Source organism: Lethenteron reissneri, chromosome 50 (genome assembly GCF_015708825.2).
Source record: "Lethenteron reissneri isolate LAM-NWPU_2019-01 chromosome 50, ASM1570882v1, whole genome shotgun sequence".
Taxonomy (NCBI): Eukaryota; Metazoa; Chordata; class Hyperoartia; order Petromyzontiformes; family Petromyzontidae; genus Lethenteron; species Lethenteron reissneri.
This window is the reverse complement of record NC_083828.1, coordinates 1735335-1762062: the sequence shown is the minus strand read 5'-3', so window position 1 is coordinate 1762062 and position 26728 is coordinate 1735335. Positions and strand designations below refer to the sequence as shown.

The 26728-nt window shown below is 51.7% G+C and overlaps 3 protein-coding genes across 5 annotated transcripts; 1 reads left to right on the top strand and 2 right to left on the bottom strand.

Moving 5' to 3' along the window:
* Positions 1–6: 6 nt before the first annotated feature.
* Positions 7–8788, bottom strand: LOC133355236 (uncharacterized). The gene is made up of 8 exons (XM_061572609.1): positions 8479–8788; positions 8078–8157; positions 7338–7452; positions 5662–5759; positions 3866–4748; positions 3233–3499; positions 2279–2349; positions 7–1424 (listed from the first exon to the last, which is right to left on the bottom strand). The coding sequence occupies exons 2-8, from the start codon at positions 8132–8134 to the stop codon at positions 534–536; spliced, it is 2382 nt and encodes a 793-aa protein (XP_061428593.1). The 5' UTR covers positions 8135–8157; positions 8479–8788; the 3' UTR covers positions 7–533.
* Positions 8789–8820: 32 nt separating this feature from the next.
* On the top strand, positions 8821–13372 carry LOC133355239 (piercer of microtubule wall 2 protein-like). The gene is made up of 2 exons (XM_061572613.1): positions 8821–8967; positions 10539–13372. The coding sequence occupies exon 2, from the start codon at positions 10545–10547 to the stop codon at positions 10845–10847; it is 303 nt and encodes a 100-aa protein (XP_061428597.1). The 5' UTR covers positions 8821–8967; positions 10539–10544; the 3' UTR covers positions 10848–13372.
* On the bottom strand, positions 13090–26099 carry LOC133355237 (dynein axonemal assembly factor 4-like). Of its 3 annotated transcripts, none has more exons than XM_061572610.1 (9): positions 25934–26099; positions 20922–21072; positions 19845–19978; positions 18873–19086; positions 17511–17644; positions 16891–16991; positions 16534–16687; positions 14566–14671; positions 13090–14086 (listed from the first exon to the last, which is right to left on the bottom strand). In XM_061572610.1, exons 1-9 carry the CDS (start codon positions 26054–26056, stop codon positions 13971–13973), a joined length of 1233 nt encoding a protein of 410 aa, XP_061428594.1. In that variant the 5' UTR covers positions 26057–26099; the 3' UTR covers positions 13090–13970. The 3 variants fall into 3 exon arrangements, with proteins under 3 accessions (XP_061428594.1, XP_061428595.1, XP_061428596.1); XM_061572611.1 differs by having other exon boundaries at positions 13254–14086; positions 17511–17641; XM_061572612.1 differs by lacking the exon at positions 25934–26099 and adding an exon at positions 25060–25181 and having other exon boundaries at positions 13254–14086.
* Positions 26100–26728: the final 629 nt, after the last annotated feature.

The window sequence follows — 26728 nt, the reverse complement described above, 5'->3', positions numbered from 1 at the left end:
TCTAACCCCAACACAGGCCCAACCCCTAACCTCCATTAAGCCTTCGCCCAAACAAAACCCTTAGCTCATAACCATATCTTTTGAACCCAACACAGTCCCTAGCTACTGACCTAACCTATACTATGCCCTAATACTATAACAGACCCAGTCATTAACTCTATACAAATCTATAAACTCCAACATACACTCTGACCTGTCACCTGAATCGTGTCCCTTAGCCCTATCGTGGCCATGAGATTATCAATCCAGATGGGAGTTAAACTATATTGCGTGTCGCAATAGATCCAACTGTGCATTGTGAAGCAAGCGGACTTCTCAATAACAAACAAAAGATGGAGATCAGGAGAGAGAGGGGGGGATTAGAGGGAGAAACAGAGGCTATAGAATATAGAGGAAGACAGTTGAAAGTCCAGGGGAGACAAGGAAAGGCAGGGAAACAGGATATGGTCGAAGGAAACTATGAGAAGCACATCAAGCAAGAGGAGGCAGGGAGAGCTATGGGGAGGTCTGGGGCAATTGTCCGAGATGCAGGGTCAGTACTTAGGGCCAAAGGGCAGGGGCCCGAGCTCTATCTCCACTTCGGCCACGTGCAGGTCGCAGTGGCGCCGTGGCTTCCCGTGCCACGCCCTGTAGCTCTGCTGCTTGTGCTGCTCGTGACACCGGTTGTGCTGCTCGTTGTGCTTCGTGCTGTGGCCCTGTCCCTGTGGGGGATGCGCCCTCTGGGCCCCGTACTCCTCGGGGCCCCGCCAGTCCCTCCCCTTCATCTTCAGCCGCTCTTCCCCTCTCCGCCTGCTGCCCTGCCCCTGACCTTGCCCCTGCCCCTGCCCCCGCCGGCCGTCCCCTTGCCGCGCCTCGGCCCTCGCCTCGCTCCCGGCCCCCGCGGTCGCGTGGCCTCCCCAGCCGCGGCTCCGGCTTGCGTCGGACTCCGCCTGCCCGGCCCCACGCTCCGCGCGCTTCCTCGTCGAGTTCTTGGCGTCCTCGTAGAGCCGGTGGCGGGGGTCAGGCCCTCGCACCTCCCCCTCCTCCTGCTTCCTCTTCCCATGCTCGGCGGCCGCGTCGCGCGCCTCCACGTAGAGCCGCTCCCACAGGTGCGAGCGCCGCCCCTCGGCCTCCAGCGCCACGGCCGCCGCGTCGCGCTCTCCGCGGGTGGTCGCGGAGGCCGCACGCTCCTCCCGCAGCTCCCGGTGGAGCCGGCGAACCTCGGCCTGCAGCCGGCGGCCCTCGGCCGCCAGCTCCCGCGCCGCCGCCCGTGCGGCCTCCTGCCCCTGTGCGGTGGTGGCCCCGGGGCCCTCCTGCTTCGCCGCCGCAGTGGATCGCCCGGCCTCTTGGCGTAGCTGGATCAGCGTCGCTCGCAACGCGGCGTTCTCCTGGGACAGGGCCCCACGCTCTGCCTCCCAACGCCCGGCCATGGCGGTCACCTCGGCCTGCAGACGAGGACACACACACGCACACATACGCACACATACGCACGCACACGCACGCACACAAGTACACACATGCACCGTGAGTTCTGGCATGTGGTGGGGCCAGGTCTGTCAACCGGGGCTCTCAGCCAGCTCCACGTAGAGACCACTCAACGTCATCAGCACCCACCCACATGGACACAAGGTGCCGTTCCCATCCCTTCTCTCCGCAGAACGAGGTGTGAGCGTACACACTTGTGTGACCTTGTGAGTGTGTGCGTGTCCATGTGTGGGAGACATATATAAACACGTGTACATGTCTACGTGTACACGTGCGTGCGTGTGTGAGTATTAATGTGTGTGGGCGTGGTACTGCCCACCTCACCCTTCGTGTGCCATGTCGGCCTTCAACAGTGCTCGCGAACAACACTTGCCTCAATAGTCTGTTAAAAGGCTATATGGGAGATCTTTAGAAGTATAAACATATGCATGTGTGTATAGACATACACATGTTTATACCTGTACCTCCAATTAGCACGGTTGGCTACATACAGTGTGAAAGAAGTTCAACACACCTGTGTGAGTATACACGTGTGTATATATGTTTCTAAACGTGTGTACATGTCAGTTTTACACGTCATCCATAAGAGGTATTTTGGGTTAGATCGCGTAAATATATAAATGTGTCTCCAACACACCGGTGTGCTGTACTAGTGACGAATTGGCATGTTCTGTTTACTTGACAACCCTTACTAGTTGGCTGTGTCGGGTGGTGGCGGGTTTAACGACACATTTATATATTTACGCGATCGAACCCAAAAAACCTCTATGATGTGTGTACATGTGCGAGTGTGCGCATGCGAGTTGACCGTCACCTGCAGCTGGCGCTCGGCTGCCCTGAGACGCTCGTTCTGCTGCACCAACGCCCCCTGCCTCCCGCTCGCCACTGCTCACGCACGCACGGCCACACATGTAGGGGGCTCACAATGGCCATGTCGGGAAACCGAGCCGACACCGCTGAGATCCTGGGTTCAAATCCGGGTTCTCAAGTGTAGCGAGATGATCGTCTCAGGCCAGTCACCCATGGTCTCACATAGAGACCCACAGACTCATGTAGAGATTCAGAGACTCAGACAGAGTTGTGATTTAACCAGGTACTCAAGTGTATCAATGCCCGGTTACCAATGACTGCACAAACAAAAACTCCCATAAAATGTATAAAAAAGCGGAAACCTGGCGGCACTTACTCAGAGCACATGGGACACGTTGTTCTATTAGTGGGCGCCTGTTACTACTACGGCCAGGGGAGAATGGGCCGTAGGTTTTGCCCTTGATGTTGATCCCCGGCAGCTGGTGGTTGGGGGGCCAGACGTGTGGCCATTAACACATGCGGTGATGGGTGGGGGGGGGGAAGAGGAAGGTGGTTGGGGGGGTGACCCCCACGGTATTAATAGCAATGCCGTCTGCACACACGGTGCCTGCCCCACTTACACCACAAGACCGCGCGAGCCCCGGCGCTGTCAATATTTACACGTCCCGGCGCCGGCGGTCACATGACCGTGATGGTCACATGACCCAGTCTGCAGCGCGAGGGCATCACCGAGTTAACTTGTAAACAAAAAGAGCCTCCGCCTCCTCGACCGGTGATCATTTCAGGCTGAGTGGACCGAGAGGAGGATGTTGCCAAATTCACCTCACTCCCGAGTAACCTGACACTGACTGAAAGCCACAGAAACTCATATTAGGCCGAGCACACCTAGGGTTGGCCAGTGTGGATGATCGGGGAGTGTGTGGTTGGGGTCTGGGTGGTGGGGGATTGTGCCGCTCACCGTGGTTGCTCGCTATCACAAGTCCCAGCGCCACGATGAGCGCCAGCGCGAGTGCGGGCACCAGCACCGTCACCGGCACACCCGTGCCAGGCACGGTGCCCCCCGTTGCAGGCACGGTGCCGTCGGCCAGCGTGGTAGAGAGTTGCCGGCGGGCGAGGCGTCGGCGCAGCCTGGGCGCCGTCAGGCCGCTCCTGATTTCGTCATCATCACATCGACCGAGCTTCTCCTGGTCTTCCTCGTCGGTGCTGGAGCCAGTGCCCGACGGGGCTGCAGGAGACGCAAGGGAAACCATCATTGCTCGGCTCCATCAACTCTCGTTATCCTCATTACAGTGGCGGGATCACCACCCTCATCGCAACAGCAGAGCAGATAGCGCAGGTGGAACGATTTTCGAATTTCTGCAACTCTGGATCGTGAATAGCAAAACCTCTTGTAGCCGTAGCGGTGACATTGACCCATTACGCACAACAAACGTGAGCCCAAAATACGAGTGTTTGCACGTGCGATTGGACGCACGTGCAGTGAGCGCGTCTGTGTTGGTCATTCGTCTCGTCCGTATTGGTCACATGTCTCCCACATGAGTGGATCAGACGCTGCAGGTCCCCGTTGCGACCGCTGAGGAGCTCAACCCACCTCGCTCGCGCCCCAGGGGGAACGGGAAGCGGCCGCCGATGCTCAAAGACCCCGCGAGAGTGTCCTCGCCATCCGCCCGCATGACGGGCTCCACGGATGCCTCCGAGTGGGAGGAGGGGAGATGAGGGGGGTCCTCCAGGCCTGCCGCAGAGTCGGGCATCTCCACGGACGCCTCAGAGGGAGCAAGAGGATCCGGAATCTCGTCGAGCGCAGAGGGATCCAGCGTGAAGAGGTCGGAGTCATCGCTCCCACTCACCTCCTCGCTCACCTCCATCATCTCCTCCATCATGTCCTTGTACATCTCCCCTCTCACCTCCTCCATTACCACCTCACTTCGCTCCATTTTCACTTCCTCCATCTTTTCGCTCACCTCAATCACCTTCGCCTGCACGTCACCACTCAACTCCTCACTCAACTCCTCACTCAACTCCTCACTCAACTCCTCACTCAACTCCTCACTCAACTCCTCACTCAACTCCTCACTCACCTCCCCTCTCACCTTCTCGCTAACTGCCTTGCTGAACTCCCCGCTCGCCTCCTTGCCCATGTTCTCGTTCCCCTCCCCTTTCACCTCCTTGTTCACCTTCTTGCTCACGCTCCCGCTCAATACCTCACTCACCACCTCGCTCTCCTCCTCTTCCTCCATCATCTTCTCGCTCACTTCCACACTCAACTCCTCGTCCAACTTCACCTTTTCGCTCACGTTGCCCATATTTTCGTCCACTATCTCAACCTCCTCACCCATTGGCTCACTTGCCTTGCCCACCTTCTCGTTCGTCTTGTTCACCTCATCTTCCTCATCTCTCACCTCCTCCTTATCCTCATCTCCCACCTCCGCATTCACATCTTCCTTCACCTCTTCAGGCCCGGGTGGCCGCTCCACCTGTTTTTGTTCACCGCCATGACATGAATGCAACGTGTCAAACGCCGCTTGTTCAAACCGTTTACGTTTATGTATGTGTGGAAGTATGTAAGTTGAACTTCTTTCGCACCATACGTAGCCAACCATTCGAATTAGAGGTGCGAGGGAAGGACAACAACTAAACACAAAAAGCTTATGGTAAACAACTAAGAACTCGATACTATTTTAAACGCATGTCATAATAATAATAAAAATCAAACAACATTCTTGATTTACCAATGGAAACTTCGTTGAGTCTCAGGGCGCTTTTTCAGGAGGCTGCTCATGTAATCTACTATGTATTCTCGGCGTAATTTTTTTTAATCATGGCGAGCCGGAAGTGAAGTCTGTACATTTACAGTAAACATTACCCATGATCCCCGACGACAAAGCACAATGAGCTTTTACATGGAGAGCTGTTTGTGCGTTTGGGCCGCACCGTGCTGGTGAAGCCGTGACCTCACGTTTATGTTTGTTCCGCTGCGTCAGCTGCCAACCGCGGCTAACGTCACAGGCAAGGAGGTGCTCTATCTGAACCCATTATGGCCCTCTCACCAACCCATACTTAACCAAGTATGATCAAATAAGCCCCAACACTAACATTACATGGGGAGGCCATCATCCAGCAGTGGATTGATGATGCCACTGTATGAATGCCCACAAGCCACATCTGTGAAGCCCCAATCTAGCATGCACAGGCCACAGTCTTCTTGCTCGATCGAGGCAAAGGTGGCAGTGCCCAGCCAGCTCGCGCCAGCTTGGGTCAGCGACCCCTTACGTTTTGGATAATCCCGCTCTGAGCGATTGGATTGTGAATCGTCAGTGACAGCCTCTGCTCGGATTCCCCACCCATTTCCCCACCACCACCGCCGCCGCTGCTGCTGCTGCTACTCACCGTGCACGTGGCCTCGTCGGGGAGTCCGGTTTCCCCCACCCTCTCGCAGCCCTCGCCCCCGGCATCCAACGCCTCCCGGAGTTTCCCTTCCAAGAACCCTGCGAGACACAAACTCCTCGATCACTCCGAGTGTGGAGGGCGGCCGCAGCAGAGGGACAGCTGAGCATGAACCTACAAAACCACAACCCTGAGAAACCCGGAGCAAACCTACGCAGAATGGGAGGGGGGGAACGCGCAAACTCCACGCAGCAAAACTCCGTGAGACACAATTGTTACAACTGTGCTGCAGTAGTAACATTGGCTCGACTGTCTTGAGTGAAATACCATCGGTTACGTCGTCTAAGTTATTGATGTTCATCTCTCTGTGCGTATTTCTTCTGTTACCCACGTGTGGGGTTTCAATGTCAAATCCCTTTTAGCACTTTGAAACCTGCCACACGCGTGTCACGCGCAACAACATAAATAATAAATGACGATGATGATGATGACCCGAGCAACTGTAACTCTGCCCTCAATGACCGTTACATTACATGACCAAACCTAACATTAATCGTAGCCACTTACACTCTCGTCATCTTCATAATACATTTATAAAAATCCTAACATAAACCACAAGTATAAACACTAATAATAACCCTGACATTATACACACCAAACACAATTCTGCTGTTACAACTCCAAACCTTAGCCATAACACGTATGTTTAAAAGTTTAATCCTACAAGTTATCATTCTACCCACATTACTCTAACCCTCAACCCCCAACTCTGGTAACCCCAAACGCTAATAACCCTGACCCTTATAATCATAGCTCTGAACATTCTAACAATCTACCACCCACCCAGCGATTAGATTAATTATCACGATTCAGTTACGAATTGATTTACAAATGTTTTGTCTTACTGTTATGACGATTTTGTTCACTGCATTTGCCTAAATGTAACATAATATTATTTTCATATCACATTAATAAAGCATACATATTTGATTATTAGATGCACAATTCTATACTGTTATCATGAGTCCAAGAATGTATTTTAAACAAGGAATAAATATAGAGTCATGTGCCTAACCCTGAGCGGTCAACCCCCAAAACACGACATGGGAAAGTTTAGCTGAACAATATCCAAACTCAACTCTAAAATGCCTTTTGGCGGGGGGCCACACATTAGCACAAACTTCTCGGCCACTTATTTCAGTACAAGAGGCCCTTGAAGTGACAGCAGTGACTTGAGCGTGCTAAAATAAGAATCACTATTGTTGCCACATCAAAAATATTCCCCTCCAGTACACAATGAGTACGGCTAAAATGCTTGTGGCTTCCAGGCCTTTTCAAAGTGGACGATCTCATGTGGCTGCAGGCCACGGTAAAATGAAGTCGCAGACCACTTTTGGCAAATGGGCCGTAGATTCCCCATCCTGTGCCTTAACTCTTAGCCCTTTACCTACGGGGCAGGAGGAAGGGGAGAGTTGTCGCGCTACCCGTGCCGCGCTACCCGTGCCGCGCTACCCGTGCCGCGCTACCCGTGCCGCGCTACCCGTGCCGCGCTACCCGTGCCGCGCTACCCGTGCCGCGCTACCCGTGCCGCGCTACCCGTGCCGCGCTACCCGTGCCGCGCTACCCGTGCCGCGCTACCCGTGCCGCGCTACCCGTGTCGTCCGCGCCGCTTTGCCCACCGTTGCCTTGGCTCTGCGCGACGTGGGCCGGCACCGTCTCAGCTCCATCATCCTCGGAGTCCGAGTGCCCGAGTTGACGTCTCTGCTTGGCGCCCACGCACTCCTCGTCCAGGCCCTGCACGCCGCGGCCACGCGGGAGAGCACGGGTCAGCGTCTCTGCCTCTCGCCCGCTCGCCCCCCAGCGAGTAAACACGAGCCCCGCGCGGTGCCAGCTCTGTTGTGTAAATCTGGCCATTGCGTAAGGAGGCTGTGCCAACGCGCAACTGGGGCCAGCGGTTTGGGGAGGGGGGGGTGCTAACGCCGAGACGAGGGCCCAGGTCCCCTCACCTCTACAGGGGTCCTCACCCCACGGGTCACCTCACCACACCGGTCACCTCACCACCACCACGACGCGGGTTCCCTCACCACACGGGTCCCGTCACCACACGGGTCACCTCACCACACCGGTCACCTCACCACCACCACGACGCGGGTCCCCTCACCACACGGGTCCCCTCACCACACGGGTCCCCTCACCAAACCACACACGGGGCCCCTCACCACCACCACCACGCTGCGGGTTCCCTCACCCCGCACCACGCGGCCCCCCCTCATCACAAAAATCCCCTCAAAACCACGGATCTCATCGCGAATCCCCTCACCCCTTTGCCGCACGGGTGCCCCTCACCCCTGTGGCCCCCTCACACCAGCGGGCTCCCATCAACACGCGGGTCTCCACCCCACGAGGGGTCCCCCCTCACCTCGCGGCTCAGCAGAGTCCACCCGCTCGAGTCGCTGTCGCTCTCCGAAGTCGACATCGCGGCGGCGGCGGCAGACGAACCTGAGTCGGGATCGACATGGAACTCACAACTCGAGTACAGTACGAGTGCGTGTGTCTGTGTTGCGTCGACGTACTTGTCTAAATTGTGTGTTAACGTGTATTTGTATCCGTGTGCTGTGTGTATCAATGTGTATACACGTGTCTGTGTTTGTTTATGTACGGCCTTAATAGGTTCTCGCGAACAGCACTTGCTCAAAGTATGTTAAAGACTGGAGTAGGATCTTTGTCTGTCTGTGTGTGTCTGTACACGCCTAGCCGTGTCTGTGTGTGCGCGCATCAACCCTGAAGCGCCCGCTTTGTTTACTTGAGAATGCAAATTACCTCGGCCTGGTCGCGCACGGGCCCCCAACGCTTGCCTGGCCGCTGTACCGGCGCACCCTCACCGATGCCCGCAGGCAGAGGCAGACCGAGCAGGGTGTGGGTCGCGGTGGTGGGGGCGAGTCGGTAACGGAGTTGACCACCTTCGTGGAGCGGTGGGATGGATTGTGGACGCCGCCGCGCCACTGAGCTCGGTTCGAGTCTCCTCCTCGTCGTCGTCGTCTTCTCCGCGTCTCATCAACCTCCTCCCCCCTCCTCCTCAACCTCGTCTCCCGCTAAGGCTGCAAGTCACGTGATGAGCGGAGCGCGGGTCACGTGGTCGCGATGAGGTCACCACTGGGCGAGCCCCCCCACCCACCTTACCCCGTCGCCACGGCAACCGAAATGTAAACAGAGAGAGTCACGTGACCCCCCCTCCCCGGTGGACACCCGTACGAGGGCTACGATCCGGACCGTCGTTAAGAGGATCCACTACCATCTACCTCGATAACTGTGGGTATTGTTTCTGCTATAAACCTTATAACGTTAACACAGATTGGGGCCATCGCGGTGTCAGCTTTCGCGTGTGACCAAATCTCCGGGGAAGGCGCCCGGCCTCGGAAGCTAATTCAAAGCTTGTTTTTTTTTACAGATTTCCAACAAGTTTAATTAAGCAGCGGTTGATTGATGTAACGTGTCAATGATGATGATGATGCTGGTGATGATCGGATTCTGTTCGTGCGCGTGATGGCAGCATTGTGCACAGGAGCTAAATGCCAACGTCGAGGTCTGTTCGCGACGACGAGAAGAGGGCTTCAGTAGAGAGTTGTGGTTTAATCTTAATCCGCTGAAGAAGCGGCGACTTGTGATGTACCATATGGTAACCCAGAGTTTGGGTAACATGGCCACAATCTCACGACTGGCTTGTCTTTAACGTATCTCTGTGTATCTCTTGAGTCTCTGTATACAGGGTGTTTCAAAAAGATGGACCCGAATTGAAATCGCTATATCTCTGCAAACACGAACCGCCCATGAATGAAACTTTTACCACTTGACAGGACGGGGTATAGAGTTTCAAATGATGACCGCGAGATGCCTCTCCCAGCGCACAAACAGCCCCTAGCCTCAGTCGTTCGCGAGATGGTGACCCCCACAACACAAGGGGCGTTTTGCCTTCTGCAGTTCAGCAAGACTGAATCCGTAATTGCGGTGCAGTGTGCGTTTCAACAGCGTTTTGGCATTGATCCGCCAATGTCAAAGAGCATTCGTCGTTGGTACCGACAATTTGAGGAAGCAGGCTGTTGATGTAAGGGGAAGAGCACAGGGCGACCACGCACCTCAGAGGAAAACGTGAGAAGAGAGGCGTTTGGGACGAATTCAACTATCGTCTCGATGTTGCCCGTACAGCAGGTGGAGGGCACGTAGAGCATTTATAAAATGGTTAGTAAAACTTGATAACTCATTCAACCGTTTGTAACTTTTCGTGTAATTGTAACATGTTGCCATCGTGAAATATACTGCTTTGAAATTGGGTCCATCTTTTTTAAGCACCCTGTATATCCGCGTGTCTATATGGGGTCATCTTCTTGGTTCTTTCGGTAAAGTCACGTAGAAGGGAAATAATAAAATAAAACATAATAAAATACAATTCTCACGACGTTTCGGCCACAACGCAAGCAGACGTCCTCAGGTGAAGAACAGGTGTGTCGGAAAGACAGCGTCTGAATGAGCACCACCAAGCTTGGCAGCGTATATTTAAGCTGGGTTGGAGGGGGAAATTTGCATATAAAGAAATGTATATGGGTTTATTTCATGGTCCATCGCTCGGGGCTGCATGTCCACAATCGCCTGGTTTATCTTTCATGTATTCAACCCATGAAGATGTTGCGCGTCAGCCTGTTGTTGATGGTTTGGTGCGGTTCATGGTCACACCACCAGTGTCTGTGAGGAGGAATGTCAAAGCCAGGAGGTGCGATGATGTGAGGGTCTCGAATGAGGCGTTTCTCCTCAACGTCCGTGTTGTTCAACCGCCTTCTTCTGCCCGACGGTCCCCATGAGCACGGCTGCCGCGTCCCGGTCCGCAGGCCGCGATGATGTCGGACGCGGGTACGGGGCCGGCCGGGCCGGGCCTCGGCAGCCCGAGCCCGGGCAACCCGGTGTTCACGGTGCGCGCCGGGGCCGCGCTGCCCGCCTCCTCGCTCTACCGCACCACGGCGCACGACTACGGCGCCCTGAGCCCCGGGCCCGAGGCGGCGCCCTGCGTGCACCGCCCCGCGTCGCAGCGCTTCTCGCGGCACCTCGGGGAGTGCGGGATGCCCCGCGACCGGGCCCTCAACACCACCCTGGACCGCAGCCGCGTCATCGACCACCCCAACCTCCAGCACACGCTCTGAGGCCTCCTGGGGCCAGGGGTTGGGCGACGTGGGACCGGGTCATGAGTAGGGGCACCACCTTTTCCACGAAGTAAATTCAGACATGTGTCAGTCAGCCTAAGTCTATCCAAACTCTACAGTATACTGTAATACAAATGCCAATTACCGGACTGTCTGGGTTTGACCCAGACAGGTGGCAAGCCTAGTCATGGGGTCAGATAACTTTGTGTTTGGGTCAGCTTGTGCCTGGTCTTAAACTAGTTGCATAAAACTCTTTTGGTAACTTTTTTCCCCGTAATTTATACATACGAGTATAGGGCAACCGCCCTCTGCTGCCCACCACGTAGCTCCGAAGCTTAGTGCTGGGATGGGCTACCACCATGCATCATCGGTGATATAGGCGGCTGCTGTGCTACGTAGTGGGCAGTGCAGCAAGATCAAGGTGACAGCATATAACACATCATGCATGGTGGTCGTCCATCCATGCACTAACCATGCTTATCCCATGTTTAGTACTTTTGCAGCCCGTTTTGGCAATCCACTTCTGGATCATAATGTTCTCATCTTGCATGCACCATGCTTTGCAAATATATTTTCAGCACCACTGTTGTGATTTTCTCAAATGCACCAATGGAGTTCACTGAGAGATAAGTGTTTATGCTGCAAACTGTAAGGAATATAATACTCATCTGAATAAAAAAAAGAATTATAAATCGATTATATGGTAATTTTCAACACTAAGTCAATATGAATCATTCGTTCATGCTATGCCATGAAATCCAGTGGTTTAGACAACATAGAACTGTAATGCACAAATATAACTCAAATGTTATCTGTGACATACACTCATTTGAGACGGTTGACCTCTGGAATATTCTTCACGCGAGTTTGATATTTACAAAAACTCAGGGCAACTAAAAATAGCATTGTATATCCACAACCCTAAAAGATAAGACCGGTGATTGTGAACTAAAAGTGTTTTTTTCAACCAGCTTGAGGCTGGGCTAACCTGGAACTCGGCCAGGGCAAAACACCACGTTAAGGCCTGGTCACCATTATAATTTTTTTTCCACTGGAACATCCAAGCCACGTAAGCATGGGGTCCTCACAGCATGGGTGGTTTTATGTTATTTGCCATGCCGAGCCAAAACAAAGCCATGAAAGTCTGAATTCACAATAATTTTTTGTCAGACTCGGGGACAAGCAAGGCCAGGGGCAAGTTAATAAATGTCGTCATACGGTGGGTTCGTCAACAGTGCACTGGCAACGAGACTCATTCAGTGGCACGGCTCGGTTTCTGCAGTGGCAGAACCTGGTGCCTCCTGATCCACATTGGGCCCGTTCGGTATTGCCACGCAACAGCTCGGTAGTAGAGTACAGGTTTCCCTCGCTTTATGCGGTAGTAGATGTGGTCCAAATAAAGGGCGCAAAAAGGCACGAGACAGCTGCCTGCCAATAAGGGCACACAGTACACACACAATGTTGTCTCAAGTCCAATCGCATATCCACATGTGAATGAATTAAAACCACATCGCGAATTTTGGGTAGAAATAGGTTAGCCGCATATACGCGAAATCACACAAACTGAACCCGCATAAAGGGAAACCTGTTTACGGAGGTCAAGTCACCTTCAGGCACGGTCACCTCTGGACCAAGCTATGAGAAGCTGGGTTCTGAGGCCAGATCACCACGTGGCACAAATGCCTCATCGTCCTCCTCTCTCCATTCGAGGCTTGTTATTGTCATGGGGAGGTGTGGAGTGATCACCAAGAGTCTTGCGACTACAGCATGAGGCAGAGCTCACACCGGGTTTCTATCCCCAGCTTTAAACCTTTTTGCCCTGTCCGGCCATTTGTTATAACAAAGACTACAGTGGCTTCTCCAGGATGAGAATCTCAGCTGGGAGGGACAGGGCCGTCCTCTCCTCTCCACCGCCATCACGAGGCACAACTTATTTGGGAAAATAAGGCACGTTACACGTTATATGCGTCCGGGTGATTAATGTCTTTGTTATGAAACGCTGTTTACAGATCTGCCACTTGTTTTTATTGGGTGCGCTATTTATACCGGCGTTTCCAAGATTTGCCCGGGTGCGATGGCGAGGTGTTGTGCCAGCGGGAATCGCCGCCGTGGCCGATGAGTGACTCAACAGCTGCGTACTCCGCGACGCTTCCGTAACGTGCCGTGTCGCGTGACTTTCACTTTAATAAACACTTGTCATTAAAACCACCAACGTAGATTTTATTTTTAAACTTGAAATGTGTATTTTAATAATAAGTTACACAAAGAAGACGTTGACACCAGCCCACGAGGCACGCCAGTTGAAATCGTCACATACAGTACAGTATAAGAGCCGTAGAGTGTGACGACCACGGCGCACATTAGGGTTTTACTTTATAGGGAATATTAATGGCATTGAGTTCTTCACCACAACTGTAGAACATAGTATAAACCCACGGTCACCAACAGGCTGAACCTGCACCGGCCAGCGTGAAGTAGGGTTAAATAATCCCGACAACCCATGCATGCAGGCCCCCCACTCAGCAGTGGATTAACAAAAAGGGTTTGTACATGTTGATGATGGTAGCAGATGGTTGAGAGAAACGATGGAGTGGCATCCAAACAGGGGAACGACAGAGATGAGAACTCCTGTGCTGGTGCCAGGTGGATTGATACATCGCAGGACCATGTAAGAGATGGCAACGGCTTGGAGAGAAGGCTTTCATCCAGCAGTGGATTTACAAGCTGGCTATACATGGAACTACGTTTTCAATTCAAATCGTGGCAGTATCACGATCCAAATTTGCCACATTTGATTAAAAAAAAACATTGCAATTACTTAATTGGCAAAAGGCAACATAGTAGCATCGCCTCCTTCTGATAGACTAATAGCCACTTGCAGGCCGGTGCTGCGTTCACCTTGTGCCGTACTTGAGTGTGCCTGGGACATACATGCGCTCAATGGGAGAAAGAGCCTTCAGCAGCAGCCAGGTGCCTCCTCAGCTGTGGAGCGACACTCTTCCCCAGAACATTCGGGACTCTCAGTCTCGAGATGCACTGAAACGGAGGCACTCTATAAATATGAAGTGATGATGATACGTCAGGACAGGTCACGTAGCATAAACCCCGGGAGTGGTGCCGGCATCACCGCGTCTCCTCTCCGCGTGAGCCCTGTACGATGTCCCGGATCTTGCGAGCATCCTCCCTCAGCACCACATTATCCGGGTCGAGCTTGAGAGCCGCCTCATAGTCCATGAGTCCTGCACACATCGATGACGGGTAGTCATGCAGACGGACAGGTTGCAACTTGCGGGAAGATTAGTCATTTGTAGGCATGTAAAGGTAGTAAAAGGTAAAGGTTAGGCCCTGCTTATGCCGCTGCTGGTAGACCAGCCTCCACTATGGGGAGCTCTAGAGAGGGTATTGGCCGACTCTTCCACACTAGCCAGACATGTTGGAAGAGGTGAGAGTACCCACAATGTACCCACCACACACAACCTGCCAATCGATGGACTTGCAGTGTCTCCATTTATACTGCTGGGTGGACAGTGGTGGGAGGGGGATTGAGAAACTTGCCACCACTCTTTCAACTGCTGCGCCCAGAGATCGAACTGTACCGGTGACCTCTGGATTGCAAGTCGACCGTGCCAACCGTTAGACGGCTGCGCGACAGAATCGACGCAGAGAGACCCGGGGAGAAATGAATCCTTGCCGTGCCGCTGGGCCCGGCTCCACTCACCCTCGACGAACATCTCGAGCTGGCAGAGCGCCGTGCCACGCCGCACGTGCGCCTTTACCCGCGCCGCGCGGTTCGCTGGGACTGGCGGCGTCAGCAGCTCCAGCGCCTGGGCAGGAATAAAACAAATGAAGAAAAAAATCACACACGGATTCTGTTCAACACTTTCCAATGCGCGATTGTCCCCGGGATTTTAATTTGCGATAATAACAGTAGCACTTGCAATAAGACAGCTGGGCTCCAATACCTGCTCTGGTCATCTGATCAATTTTACTGGTTTTGTCTAGGCTATGTCCCTAATAGCAACACAAGTGAATACTAAATTACTGTTCATACTGGATTTTGGACAAGAATTGTGGTGCCCCCTCGTTACAGATTGATGGACAGTGCTAAGAGAATAATAAAAAATGTACTTTTAGTTGGCATTAAAAAACCAGCACCGATGAGGATGAAAATGCAAGAGGACACCAGGGCCACAAGCGACTGCTACATCGCCAGTAGCGCCAGGCCATGGGAAATGGACCTCTTAAGCTCCCCACCGCCACGGATCCGTCTGACCAATGTGATGAAGCATGGCTAGCGAACCCCACCCCTCCAAGACAACCCACACAGCCCCCATCCAGCTGTGGATTACCAGAAGGGCTGTACATGTATCAATGAAAAACTTCCAACCAGCAAGAAAGCATGGAACACACAGCACCAATGCATTGAGGAAGCTACAGCTGGAGCAGATGTGCCCGATTGGTTGTGGCCCATCAGTCACGGGCAGTGACAACGTGGCCCAGTCCGAGCGCCTTTGCCGCTTGTTGCAACGGTTCGCCATTGGAATCCAGCAAGCTGCCCTGGTGATTACTGCAGATGCATTAACCGTAGTATATTCGCAGTTTTCTTTATAGTAAGTAAAAAATAAGTAAAACTCAAAGACGTTAAAGATCCCTTGACATCATTCTAAAAGAGTAGGTCATTGTGTGCCAACATCATGGTTCACATTTGCCAAATTAAAAAAAAGTACCCGCAAATTACTCAACAGGGATCACACGCAGCAACATCACCACCTACTGTGAAACTAATGCAGACTGTGAAACACGGTCTTCGTGACCGCCTTGCACTATAAGACTGGCAGAATTATACATTTTACAAATTATTGTTCATACTTATGAATAAAAATAGCTGTTTCATTTATTCATTCCAAGCATCATTCACTAAAACAACCACTAACGCCCCATTGTTGTCACAGTTGCTATGGCTGGTTTTGTGGCCGGTGACGCGTGTGTTCTGTGAAAGACACTACTGGGCAGTTGGAGGCAGTCGCCCTACAGCAACAATGGAGGGTGAAAGAACGATGCTCAACAATAAGCGGAGCAGCTAAAATGCAGCAAGTTGGCACAGTGGGGAGCACAGGTGGTGAATCTACCAGTCATCTCAGTCAACCCATGGCACCTGGGTCTGTTCCGAGACCTGCCTGCGAGCCTTTGACACGTCACATGGCCTCAAAGTGCACCTAGTCTGGCACAAGCACCGTAGTGACATCATCAGCACTTATTGTCAAACGACGATTGTTGCTTGTTGTGGGGAGTGACAGTTTTATGGTTAGCGCCCTGAGCTACGAAGCTGGCAACCCAAGTTTCATTGCCGCTCAAGGTCGACTCAGCCTTAAAAAAGTACCTTGTGCAGTGTGTAAACATCGCCACTTGGAAGACGAAGGTGGCTGAGCATGGTGCTGACTACCCACCCCCTCGTGTGCCGTGCTTGCCTTCATAGGTGCTCGCTAACAGCACTTGCCTCAGCATTCTGTTGAAGGCTATACAGGGAAACTTTGTATTAATGTTGTGGACAGGTGCCCATTGTGGAGGGAAAGCTGATGAGCTGACTGGCAGGCAGGTTTTCAGGCGGGCTGGTGGACGGACGGGCGGGCGGGCTGGCGGGCGGGCTGGCGGGCAGGTGGACGCGAGGGTGAGTGAGCTAACGTACCCTGGAGCTATCATGCAGGGCCTTGTGCAGGTTGCGGAGCTTGAGGTGGCACGCGGCGCGGTTGAGGTGCAGCGCCGGATCGCCACCACTCAGCCGAATCGCCAGGTCGTACGCATTCACCGCAGCCAGGTAATTGCCCGCCGCAAACAGCTTCCTGTCAGGATGGGCGACGCTCGCTCGTTAGAGTCGGGCTCACGTGGGAGCCGCTGCTGTGTGAGGGTGGAGCTGTGTGGAACTGCACGGAGCCAACAGAGATATCGCTGTGTGTAAGAGTAGAGATGTGTGTGTGTGAGGGTGGAGCTGATAGCGCAACTACTGCTGTGCATGAGGGTGCAGGTGTTCACAGGAGCAACCCACCCGCCCTTTTCCTTGAGCCACTGTGGATCCTTCTCCTCCCCCGAGAGCTCAGGGTCATTGAGGTCACATATATTCCGGGCCTCCGCCTGCCGCTTCAGCCACTGGGGGTGACACGCGGGTGAGCACAGAGACGTACATACAAACACACAAAAAAAACATAAAACCTTTAACAGATTGTTGGGAGTAAGTGCTGTTAGCGAGCACCTATTAAGGCCAGAACGGCACACAATGGAGAGGTGGGGGCGCATGGCCAGCACCACACCTAGTTGCCTTTGTCTCCCCAGTTCTGATTATTACACATTGCGCCAGGTACTCAAGGATGAGTCGACCTTGGGGAGGCCCAAAACCAGTCACCGAAGTTGGCCATGAGCAGGAGTCGAACTCGGGTTACCAGGGTCGTAGCGCAGCACACTATTACTCTCCCGCTCCCCACACTCACAAAACAGATTGTTCGGGCAAGTGCTGTTAGCGAGCACCTATGAATCCCGAAACGGCACACGAGGGGGTGGGTGGCCAGCACCACACACACACACATACACACGCGTCGTCTCACGTGCGCACCCTCCCTCAGCGATGGCGAATGGAGAGTCGAGCGTTAGCGATGGCCCAGGCGCTCTCACCTGCTCCTCCTCGGGGACGCGCGATTCTCGCAACGCCGTGGGGAACACGCGCGGACTGAAGTGAACTCCGATGGCGGCTGCCTGCCGGGGGGGCGGCAACTCCTTCTCCTTTTTTGGGGGGCGCCCCCCACCTGCTAGGAATCACAGAGCGGATGTGTGGCTGCTGAAAAAGCACGTAATCAGCACGCTGGTCACGTCACTCTGATATATTACCAGCGTGCTATGGTGGTGCACCACGCAAACAGCACGCGAGTACGGATAAACTGTCATTGCGAACAGATAATAAGATTTTAAATAAATAATAAAATACATTTACAAGCATGCTGGTCTACTAGCCGCTCCCCACTTGTTGGAGGTCAGCGCTCACGTGACCAGCAAGTAAACCGATTGCTTTAAGAAGCAATACAGATGTGACGCATTCTGCAAAAATGTAGGTTCTCGCTGCCAATCCTATGGTTCAGAGTTGATTTTTGGGATCGGCCACGTGATTATCTGATTATATTGTTGTGGTTAAGACGATTCTCATAACCAAATTTAACACTGAGATGGATCTATTGTTTTTCAATCTACCATTGAGTGAGTTGAAACATTGATTATAATCGGTGTGTAGTTACACTCTTGTATACATGACAATTAGTTTGCTTGGCTGTTAGGTGGTGGAGGGTCTTAAAGACACCAATTTGGGAAAACCAAGAAAGAAATTGTGAATTATGCATTATATCTTTTAATAGGCTAATTAGTATGTTACCATTGTCTGTGTTTTTACCATTATCCTAACCCTAACCTATTCTCTTTCTCACCCACTTCCCCAGATAATCAAGAGTTGACTGTATCGACAAGACAAGAGCTGTTTGTTTTGCTGGTTGTGTCTTCCGTTGTAGACCTGGCGCTTTGTGAACAGACGCTCATCAGCGCGTGAAGGTGGCGAACCCTCAGGTGAAACAGGACAGCAGCTGGTGGCTTGTCAGCGTTACACCCGCCCACTGTACACCCTGACGTGTGGTCGCCTAGCAACGCCGCGCTGCTCTCACCGGCACCTGAGATGTGGCACGTCACGGTGGTGAGATGTTAGCTGTCTTGCTTGATATGCAGGAGGGCGTGGGTTTGAGCCCGACCCTGACACCTATATATTTGGAGTTTGCATGTTTTCTCTCCTTGCTGTCGTGTGTGGCTTTTTCTCTACGTCCTCCAGATTTTCCCTTCACATTTAGAATCATAAGTTTTTGAGTATTTGGCTGCTTAAGATTTCCACGTGAAAAGCCATTTTGTTGAGCTGTCATTTGTGATGGCCAGGTCTCTTCTCAAAAAGAGATCTATAGCCCAGTGGGCCTTACCTGGTAAAATAAGATTAGTTTAGTTTACCTGTTGGCAACTGCTGTTGTTTCTCCCGATTTTGCTGTCGCAGCCGCGCACATTCCTCCCTCCTCCTCCTTTTCTCCTCTTCCTCTTGCACTCTCCTTCTCTCCTCCATCTCCTGCCGGCCCTGCTGCTCCTTCCACCTCTCGAGCTCCGCCGTGGCGTGTTGGCGCTCCCTCTCCTTCTCCTCTTCTATCCTCTTCCGCTTGTCCTCCTCGATCTGTTCTCCACAGGCGGCGGCGGTGGTGGTGGTATGGCAAAGTTGTCACAACAATAGACTCGTGAGAAATACGATAACACTGCAACTGCGAGAAGCCCTTGTGACTTGCGGTCATTAGTAGCACGCAATGTAAACAAACTATGAGGGTCAAACAAATTCTGAAGGTTAAAATGCGTCATCTACATGCTTGACTTGTTCTTCCCCTGCATTGTAAAGTACAGGTTGCATCTCTTAATCCGGTAGGTGACCTATGCTGCCACCATGACCATTTCCACCCTTACACGTGTGAAACAATTTGAATAACTGTCTCAGCACCAGGCAGTCAGCAGCTTCTCGACCACCACACAGCCACTTCCACCGTTACCGTATTCTCCGAATTATAAGATGCACTTCCTGTTCCCACCGTTCAAGGTACGTTTCAGAACTTTATATTTTACACCCTTGTTTCCTGCTTTCTTCAAACATCGCGTTTATTGAGAAGATGTTGATTGGGGTGCGTCATACCAGAGGCAGCTCTAGAAACTTTCCAAGCGGTAGGGGTCGGTCCAAAAATAGCAATTAATGTATTTTCTCTGTGAAATATCAATAAAATAACACATTTGAGGGTCTCTGGGGAAGCCCATCGCCCTCATCGCCCACCCCTTGGATCCGCCACTACGTCGCAATATCTGCAGCGTGTTATAATCCGTAGAATTCGGTAAAAACACGTGAGCATCTGGAAGGACGCGATAACTAACGAGCGCATCGTAACGCGTCACCTGCATCATGGTCTGCAGAGCGAACTTCTCCTCCTCGCGCTTGCGCACCGCCCGTGCCTCGGCCTCGGCTCGAGCCTTCTCCTGTGCCCTGGCCAGCGCCTCCTCGTGTGCCCGCCGCATCGCCGCCTTGTCCGCTGGTGCACACACCCACGCAGGCGTCCCGTCAACACAGTCGATACAAGCGCATGCACACACAGTCTGAATTTTAATGGAGCCGCGGATACATCAATAAACTTTCAACTCTGAAAATTCATCCAGCTGGAAATATATAAATATTATTAAAATTTGTAATGTGCCCAGTATTTGTTCACTCTCAAAGTGAGAGAACAACTCGGAGGCGCAGGGAACAACAACCAAGCATGAAGGCAACAACGACGTAGCGAGCCGGTGGCAACCATTGCCTAAGCTCTATACATGAAGGTGTCATCGGCCAATTAATGAGTGTGGGAGTAAACTGGAGCACCCGGAGAAAACCCACGCGTGTCAGAGGAAAACACTCTACCCCATACAGATGGAAGAGGAGGAGTCCACATTTCTGCTGTACTGCCAGGGTATAGTAACTTCGACCCCCACAGGAAGGGAGTTTTACAACATTTAGGCAATCCACCAACCCTCGCCTCCATAGTGCTGGATTACAGGCCACCACTGTAATGGCACTATCATGTACATTTTTTTCCACTGACACATCCGAGCTGAGCCAGCATGGGGCCCTCACAGTATGGGTGGTTTTCCTCTGGCTATTTGCTGTGCCAAGCCAGAACCAAGCCACGTTATGCTGACTTCACAAGTCATCTGCATCTAGCTTGGGGTCAAGCAGGTCCCGGGGCAGGGCTATTGATGCAGTGTTGCCATGTCAGGACATGCAAGGACATGGCATCACTGCGTCATCTACATGCTTGACTTGTTCATTGCGTGTGATTCCAATGGGCATGGCTCTGCAGTGGAAAAACAACTTGGCGCCTCCTGAGCCACGCCAGGCTGGCACGGCACGGCTCAGTGGCAAAAGAGGTGTAAGATACAGTACATGATGCCGTGTGGTGACGCTGCTATGAGCGCCATAGGCAGTAGTTGTGGCACCTTGGAGCGATGACATGAGCTGGGGCCATGGTGCCGGCTCCTTTTTGGGCAGGGTGAGCAGAGCAACGCCACGGCCCAGCCGAGCCGAGCTGCGCGCCTCATCCACCGGCGCAAAGAGCAGCAGCTCCAGCAGGTATGGCGGGAAGCTCACCTGACAGACGGGACACACGTATACCAAATCAAGATCAAGATGTCATCATACCAAAGCCATTATGGAAACCAGATTTCACCAATGCTCTTTACAGTCTGGCTCATGCTGCAGCTGTTGTGCAGTAAACACACTACCCGCAAGATGCCGAACAGTCTAACACCATCTGCTCTTGTAGAGACCATTCCAATGCATGTCTTGGTAACCGGCCCTCCCCCGTCCTCCCCACATATCCTAATCCAGTGCAACCTTTTTTGATGTATCATATCTACAGCGCTTACCTTTCATGTTCTCTTCCAAACTTCCGCATTGCTTAACCTGTCTTTCCACAAAATTCCTAGCAATTTTGTCTCAGACACCTGTGCTCAAATGGCAACAAATTCCTTTCGAACAGTTTAAGAGTCCAGCTCTCTGAGCCATAGAGGAATATAAATAGCACTCCAGCCTCAAATACACTTTTCTTTACACTCCAGACGTACCTCTCTTCTCTTCCAGACTATGGATACCAAATTTCTGGGAGGCTAAACCAGGACAATGAGCTGACAGCCCCTCCATGACCCCGTCAGCCAAACCCACTTTTAGAAATCCACGCCCACTCAACCACTACCACCGCCCACACGGCAAGCGCATCCCTCGCTGCTCATAGGCACTGCCACTCATCCATCAACCACTCCACTTTGCTAGGGCCTATACTTTGCCTGTATCATGAAAACCACGACAAAAATCACAATTTCACGTATGTTTAGGGACACGGTAACAGCCTTTTTGAAGCCAAAATTGTCCCAGCCAAACCGGAACATTTGGTAGAATCAAGACGAAGGATCTTACCGCCCTAACGCACCGAGCTCCTAAACACGTGCTGATCGCATCGGTCCGATCCTCGGTGGTCTTTCTCTCGGACGTGATCTCTCCTTTTAAAGCCATTTCATCACCAGCCTCGACCATCAGCGATCATCCGTTCTCGTGACATGTTCTGCCCAAGCCCACTTAAATCCCTTCACCAACAAATACACCGTCTCTGATAAGTATTTGTTCACTGGCCCATGTGTTCCCCTCTCTGTATGTCGATGCAACTCCCACCTCTCCACGATTGTTTGCGCACCTTTTCGACTTTTGTCCCATGTTATTTTGCCCGTGGCCATGTTCCCGATCGATATAATGGGCAGCATGCACCAATTGAAAACTTTCTCCATTGGCTACATTGGCCACATTGGTTCGTCGATTTTAAATTTCGAGTCCGTTAAGCAGTCGGTGATGCAGTTGTTACAGCACTAGTCCAGCAGGGGGAGCGGTGCCTCCTCGTTTCAAGGAAATCGTCTGTGGGTTTCCTGCGAGGTGGAGGGGTAATGTGTTTTTTGTGTTTCCCCCAAATGTTTTATTATCCCGGTCGTTCTTCTTCCGGCGTCACGTCACGAGCGGAGAATCCATTCAGAACTTTCACAGCGCATAACCCCGTGTTAAAGAACGGTCCGTGGAAGCAGGTAGTGAAGAACTGTTTCTGAGATTCTCTGAAGTGACCTATGACCCACAAATCAGGGGGCAGCACTTTCCCAATCCGCCTTGCTACAGAGAAAAATGCTTTGTCTTCGTACGGCTGATAGTTGATGTAGAGCAACAAAATATAATTTTACACTGAAGTAGTTGAGCCAGATCATTGCTTCACAAAGAGAGTGGCGTGTCCCTATCTTCTTCCTTTGTATTGCAACAGATTACAAATTGATGTTGAGATTTGATATCCATTCGACTGCTTCAGGAGTAGCCGGGATGTATTTGTTTCAGATCGCCGTTGAATGATCCAATTGGGGCAGTCATTCACGATATGTTGCAGGGTCTGAGATGTTGCACCGCAGCCACATATACTGGACTCTCGTTAATTTTCCATTTTTCCTGTGCCTCTTCTGCATTTGTGAATCGGGCAATGAGTTCATTAAATGCTCCATGGTCTATTCTTCTTTCCGTGCATCAAGAATCCGAATCTGCCGTGGTTTGTGTGGCGCATGCGCTTTTGGGTTGTGGCCCATTAGCTTTGCGGAAGATCGAAATCAAGGGATCTTCTGCGTCGTATCTTTCACGAGGGTCTTCCGCAAGAGAAATGCTCACAAAAATCACATTTATAATTTTCAGAGATGGAATTTTTGCAAATTAAGTGCAAAACCAGATTTTATACAATGGTGTTCATGTGCAGTCATTGCAGTTCTCAATACAGGGTATCACTTTAAGTGTGTTGTTCTATTTTACTTTTTAGCTCCCAAGTCAATGCTCTCCGCTTTCGTCAACCCACACCGACCATAGTAGTACGCTCAAATAACCTTCACAATCCGCACGACGTGGGGAGGCCCTCATCCAGCAGCGGACTGACAAAGAGGCTGTACATTTGCATATAGGCATTGGTCACCGGGTTTTGAGAGACCATCAACTCACCATGCTTGAGAGCATTGTCTAATTATGTACGGCTGAGCACATGATTCATACCCACGGTCTCAGCAGTGCCGGATAAGCACTGTGACCTCTGACCTACCCGCTCGATTACTCCGTAATAAGAGCGGAAAGCGAGGGGAAGTTTCAAAAGTAGACTTTCCATTGAAGATCAATTCGGAGAACGAAATTGGGGAAGTGTTTTTTTCAGAACTACGTGCAGGGGGCATTTTGAACTGGGCTCAATAATAACACTTTTATGACCACGTTTAAAACACCGTATATTTCGCATATTTTACGTTGAAAAGAGTGGCAGAACTACGTGGGAATACCCCTTGAACAAGATTCTCAAGTACAGAGACAAACAAGATAACATGTACTAGGCCGAGTGACAGTCCAATGACTTGATGACTGATTGATGGGCACGAGTGTTAATGACGGACACATTATTTTGCTGCTGATGCTGCTGCTTTGGCAGTGGTGCACAAGCACAAATAACAAAACAACAAACACATTTGTCAATAACACGGTGGCCTTAAAATGGGGTGAATATATAATAGGCTTTATTTCGCACAATGGCCCTTCTGTATGCGTGTTAATGGCTGACTGATTGGCATGAGCGTTAATTGCTAAACTCTTGTCAATGACTGCTTGATATAAGTGTTAATTACTGACTCATTACTATCGACTGTCAATGCCTGATCAGTGTATAACGACGCAATGCTCGATCCACAAATGCGAAGGAGACATCACAGCGAGACACTCCGCTGCCCCTGACGTGGTTCTCTGGCTTGACCACCTGGACGTGAAACTGTCATTGATGCTCTGCATCTACATCAGCAGCCATACGAAAGAATAAGACGTATGGATATTAATGACAAGTGAATTTCTAAAGACTGTCAATGACTGATGGGGACGAAGGTTACCGAATAATTGTCTAAAGTGATGACGTGGTACATGATGATTAGAACCCTGATGATGTAGATGACGCCGATTGTATAATACCGCAGATTGATGACCCGAATGATCACGGTGTTGATAATGATCATTATACTGTGAAGGTGATAATGATGCAATGATTCTGATGGTGGTGGTGGTGATGATGACGCTCATGGCAATGATGCATTGAATAATAATCCTGCTGCTGATGGTGGTGGTGGTATGTATTGCAATGCTGCTGCTGCGGATGATGACAACGATGATTGCGATAATTTTCAAGGATATTCTATGAGCCAAATCACAAACCGACACCACCTAAGGAAGCAAAGCGTTAACATTACATAAGTTTTTGCACGACCTGATAACCCCACTCATTTCAAGAGGTCATCGCATACAGTAATTGTCTGTTATTGCCCACATTAAGCAATTAGAGCCACCTCAGGTGGCACCTACAAATGAGATATCTGGTCTGGACTCATGGACCACAAAAGCCCGGACCTGCCCCTGGCGGTGAAGTATGGTCAAAGACAAAGGTCTCCCGTGAAGCCGACAGAATGTTCGGGCAAGCGCTGTTGGCACAAGTAGCACCGGCGAAGAAGGCACACACACACGCGGTTATTAAACAACCCGTACGACCTGCACGGCCTGAGGGATGTCTTCGTTCAGCAGCGGAGTGATCATGGCTGATGATGACTATCACCGCAATGACGCACGGCGATCCTGCACGGAATGTGAACACCCTCCACACTCACAAATCGATTAATTACCAAGACCCCCCCCCCCACACACTCACAAATTGATTAATTACCAAGACCTCCCCCCCACACTCACAAATCGATTAATTATCGAGACCCCCCCCGGCTGTGTGTAACTACGCAAAGCCCGTTGCTATGGCGACCCGCATGCCTGGCAACATCCGTCAACACAACTTTAAACATTTAAAGAAACAGGCTTTGCCACCAAATACCAAACTACTCCGACTCATAACAAAAACACAACAACTAAAATATGACTTTAGATACATTATTAGTGCAGAGAGTCGTCCCGTTGCCATGGTAGTTAATCGGTGTTTAATACAATAACCCATTCATTCATAGCTGAACTCGCATTAAATTAATGGCAAAGTCTGGTTAGACTCGTACATGTACCGTGTTCAGATCCCCACATCATCACGTCATGGTTCGAGTTATCTAAACTGATGGTAACATTTCGATGTAAAGCTTTCGTGAGTGCAGGGATTCATATTCTTGGTTATTTCGGTGAAGCCCCTTCTACGTGACTTTACCGAAAGAACCAAGAATATGATGATAACATCTCCGTGGCAGGGGACGCAATTACAACAATCGTGCAAGATGCAGGCCGACAGTAAGTTCACGTGTGCGAGATACGTAAAGATACACACGCAAAAACCCCCTCTTACAATCACACTTTCCACGTAACTTTACCACTTTAGCTCTGATCCAATGAGGGGGTCGATATTCACCTCCCCCCCCCCCCCACGACTCCTCACCTTGATGTATTCATCAGAGGCGATGATGTCCACGCTGCCCGGCCGCACGCCTCGCAGCGGCACGGAGAGAAGCACCGCCGCGTTGGACTGCTCCCACGAGAAGTCGCTCACGGAAATCGGCATCGCTGCTGCTGCTGCTGCCAACGACGGCTGTCCCCCACGCCGAACGCCTTCCCTCACCAAGATGGCGGCGATGGGACAGCGCACCGTGTCCGTGTTGCCCTCACCAAGATGGCGGCGGTGGGACAGCGCACCGTGTTGCCCTCACCAAGATGGCGGCGATGGGACAGCGCACCGTGTCCGTGTTGCCCTCACCAAGATGGCAGCGGTGGGACAGCGCACCGTGTCCGTGTTGCCCTCACCAAGATGGCAGCGGTGGGACAGCGCACCGTGTCCGTGTTGCCCTCACCAAGATGGCGGCGATGGGACAGCGCACCGTGTCCGTGTTGCCCTCACCAAGATGGCGGCGGTGGCATAAGTCCGATCGATTCGTGTTGCCCTTACTAAGATGGCGAGCGACGTCAGATTAACGTAATACATTGGGCTTCATAGGGGCTCCTCAACTTACGAACATTCCACTTGCGAACTTTCGGAGATACGAACAAACCTGTCCGTATGTCATGGAGATGTCACATGAAGAACCAGAGGGCATCTACATCTGTAGAACATGAAGAACCAGTGCCATTTACATCTGCAGAACATAAAGAATAAGTGGCATCTACTGGAGATTATGCAACTTTTAAAGCCATTCCCCGTGTTCAGTGTACATGAAATCGACAGGACTTACGAACAAAT

Coding starts and splice junctions, on each gene's coding strand:
- LOC133355239 (XM_061572613.1), top strand. CDS start 10,545: ATGATGTCGGACGCGGGTACGGGGCCGGCCGGGCCGGGCCTCGGCAGC.
- LOC133355236 (XM_061572609.1), bottom strand. CDS start 8,134: ATGTCGACTTCGGAGAGCGACAGCGACTCGAGCGGGTGGACTCTGCTG. Junction 4,749..5,661: donor CCGACGAGGCCACGTGCACG/GTGAGTAGCAGC, acceptor GAACAAAAACAG/GTGGAGCGGCCACCCGGGCC. Junction 1,425..2,278: donor CAGCCGAGCGCCAGCTGCAG/GTGACGGTCAAC, acceptor CCTCGTCTGCAG/GCCGAGGTGACCGCCATGGC.
- LOC133355237 (XM_061572610.1), bottom strand. CDS start 26,056: ATGCCGATTTCCGTGAGCGACTTCTCGTGGGAGCAGTCCAACGCGGCG. Junction 17,645..18,872: donor ACAACAGCAGTTGCCAACAG/GTAAACTAAACT, acceptor TGTGATTCCTAG/CAGGTGGGGGGCGCCCCCCA. Junction 14,087..14,565: donor GCTCGAGATGTTCGTCGAGG/GTGAGTGGAGCC, acceptor CGATGTGTGCAG/GACTCATGGACTATGAGGCG.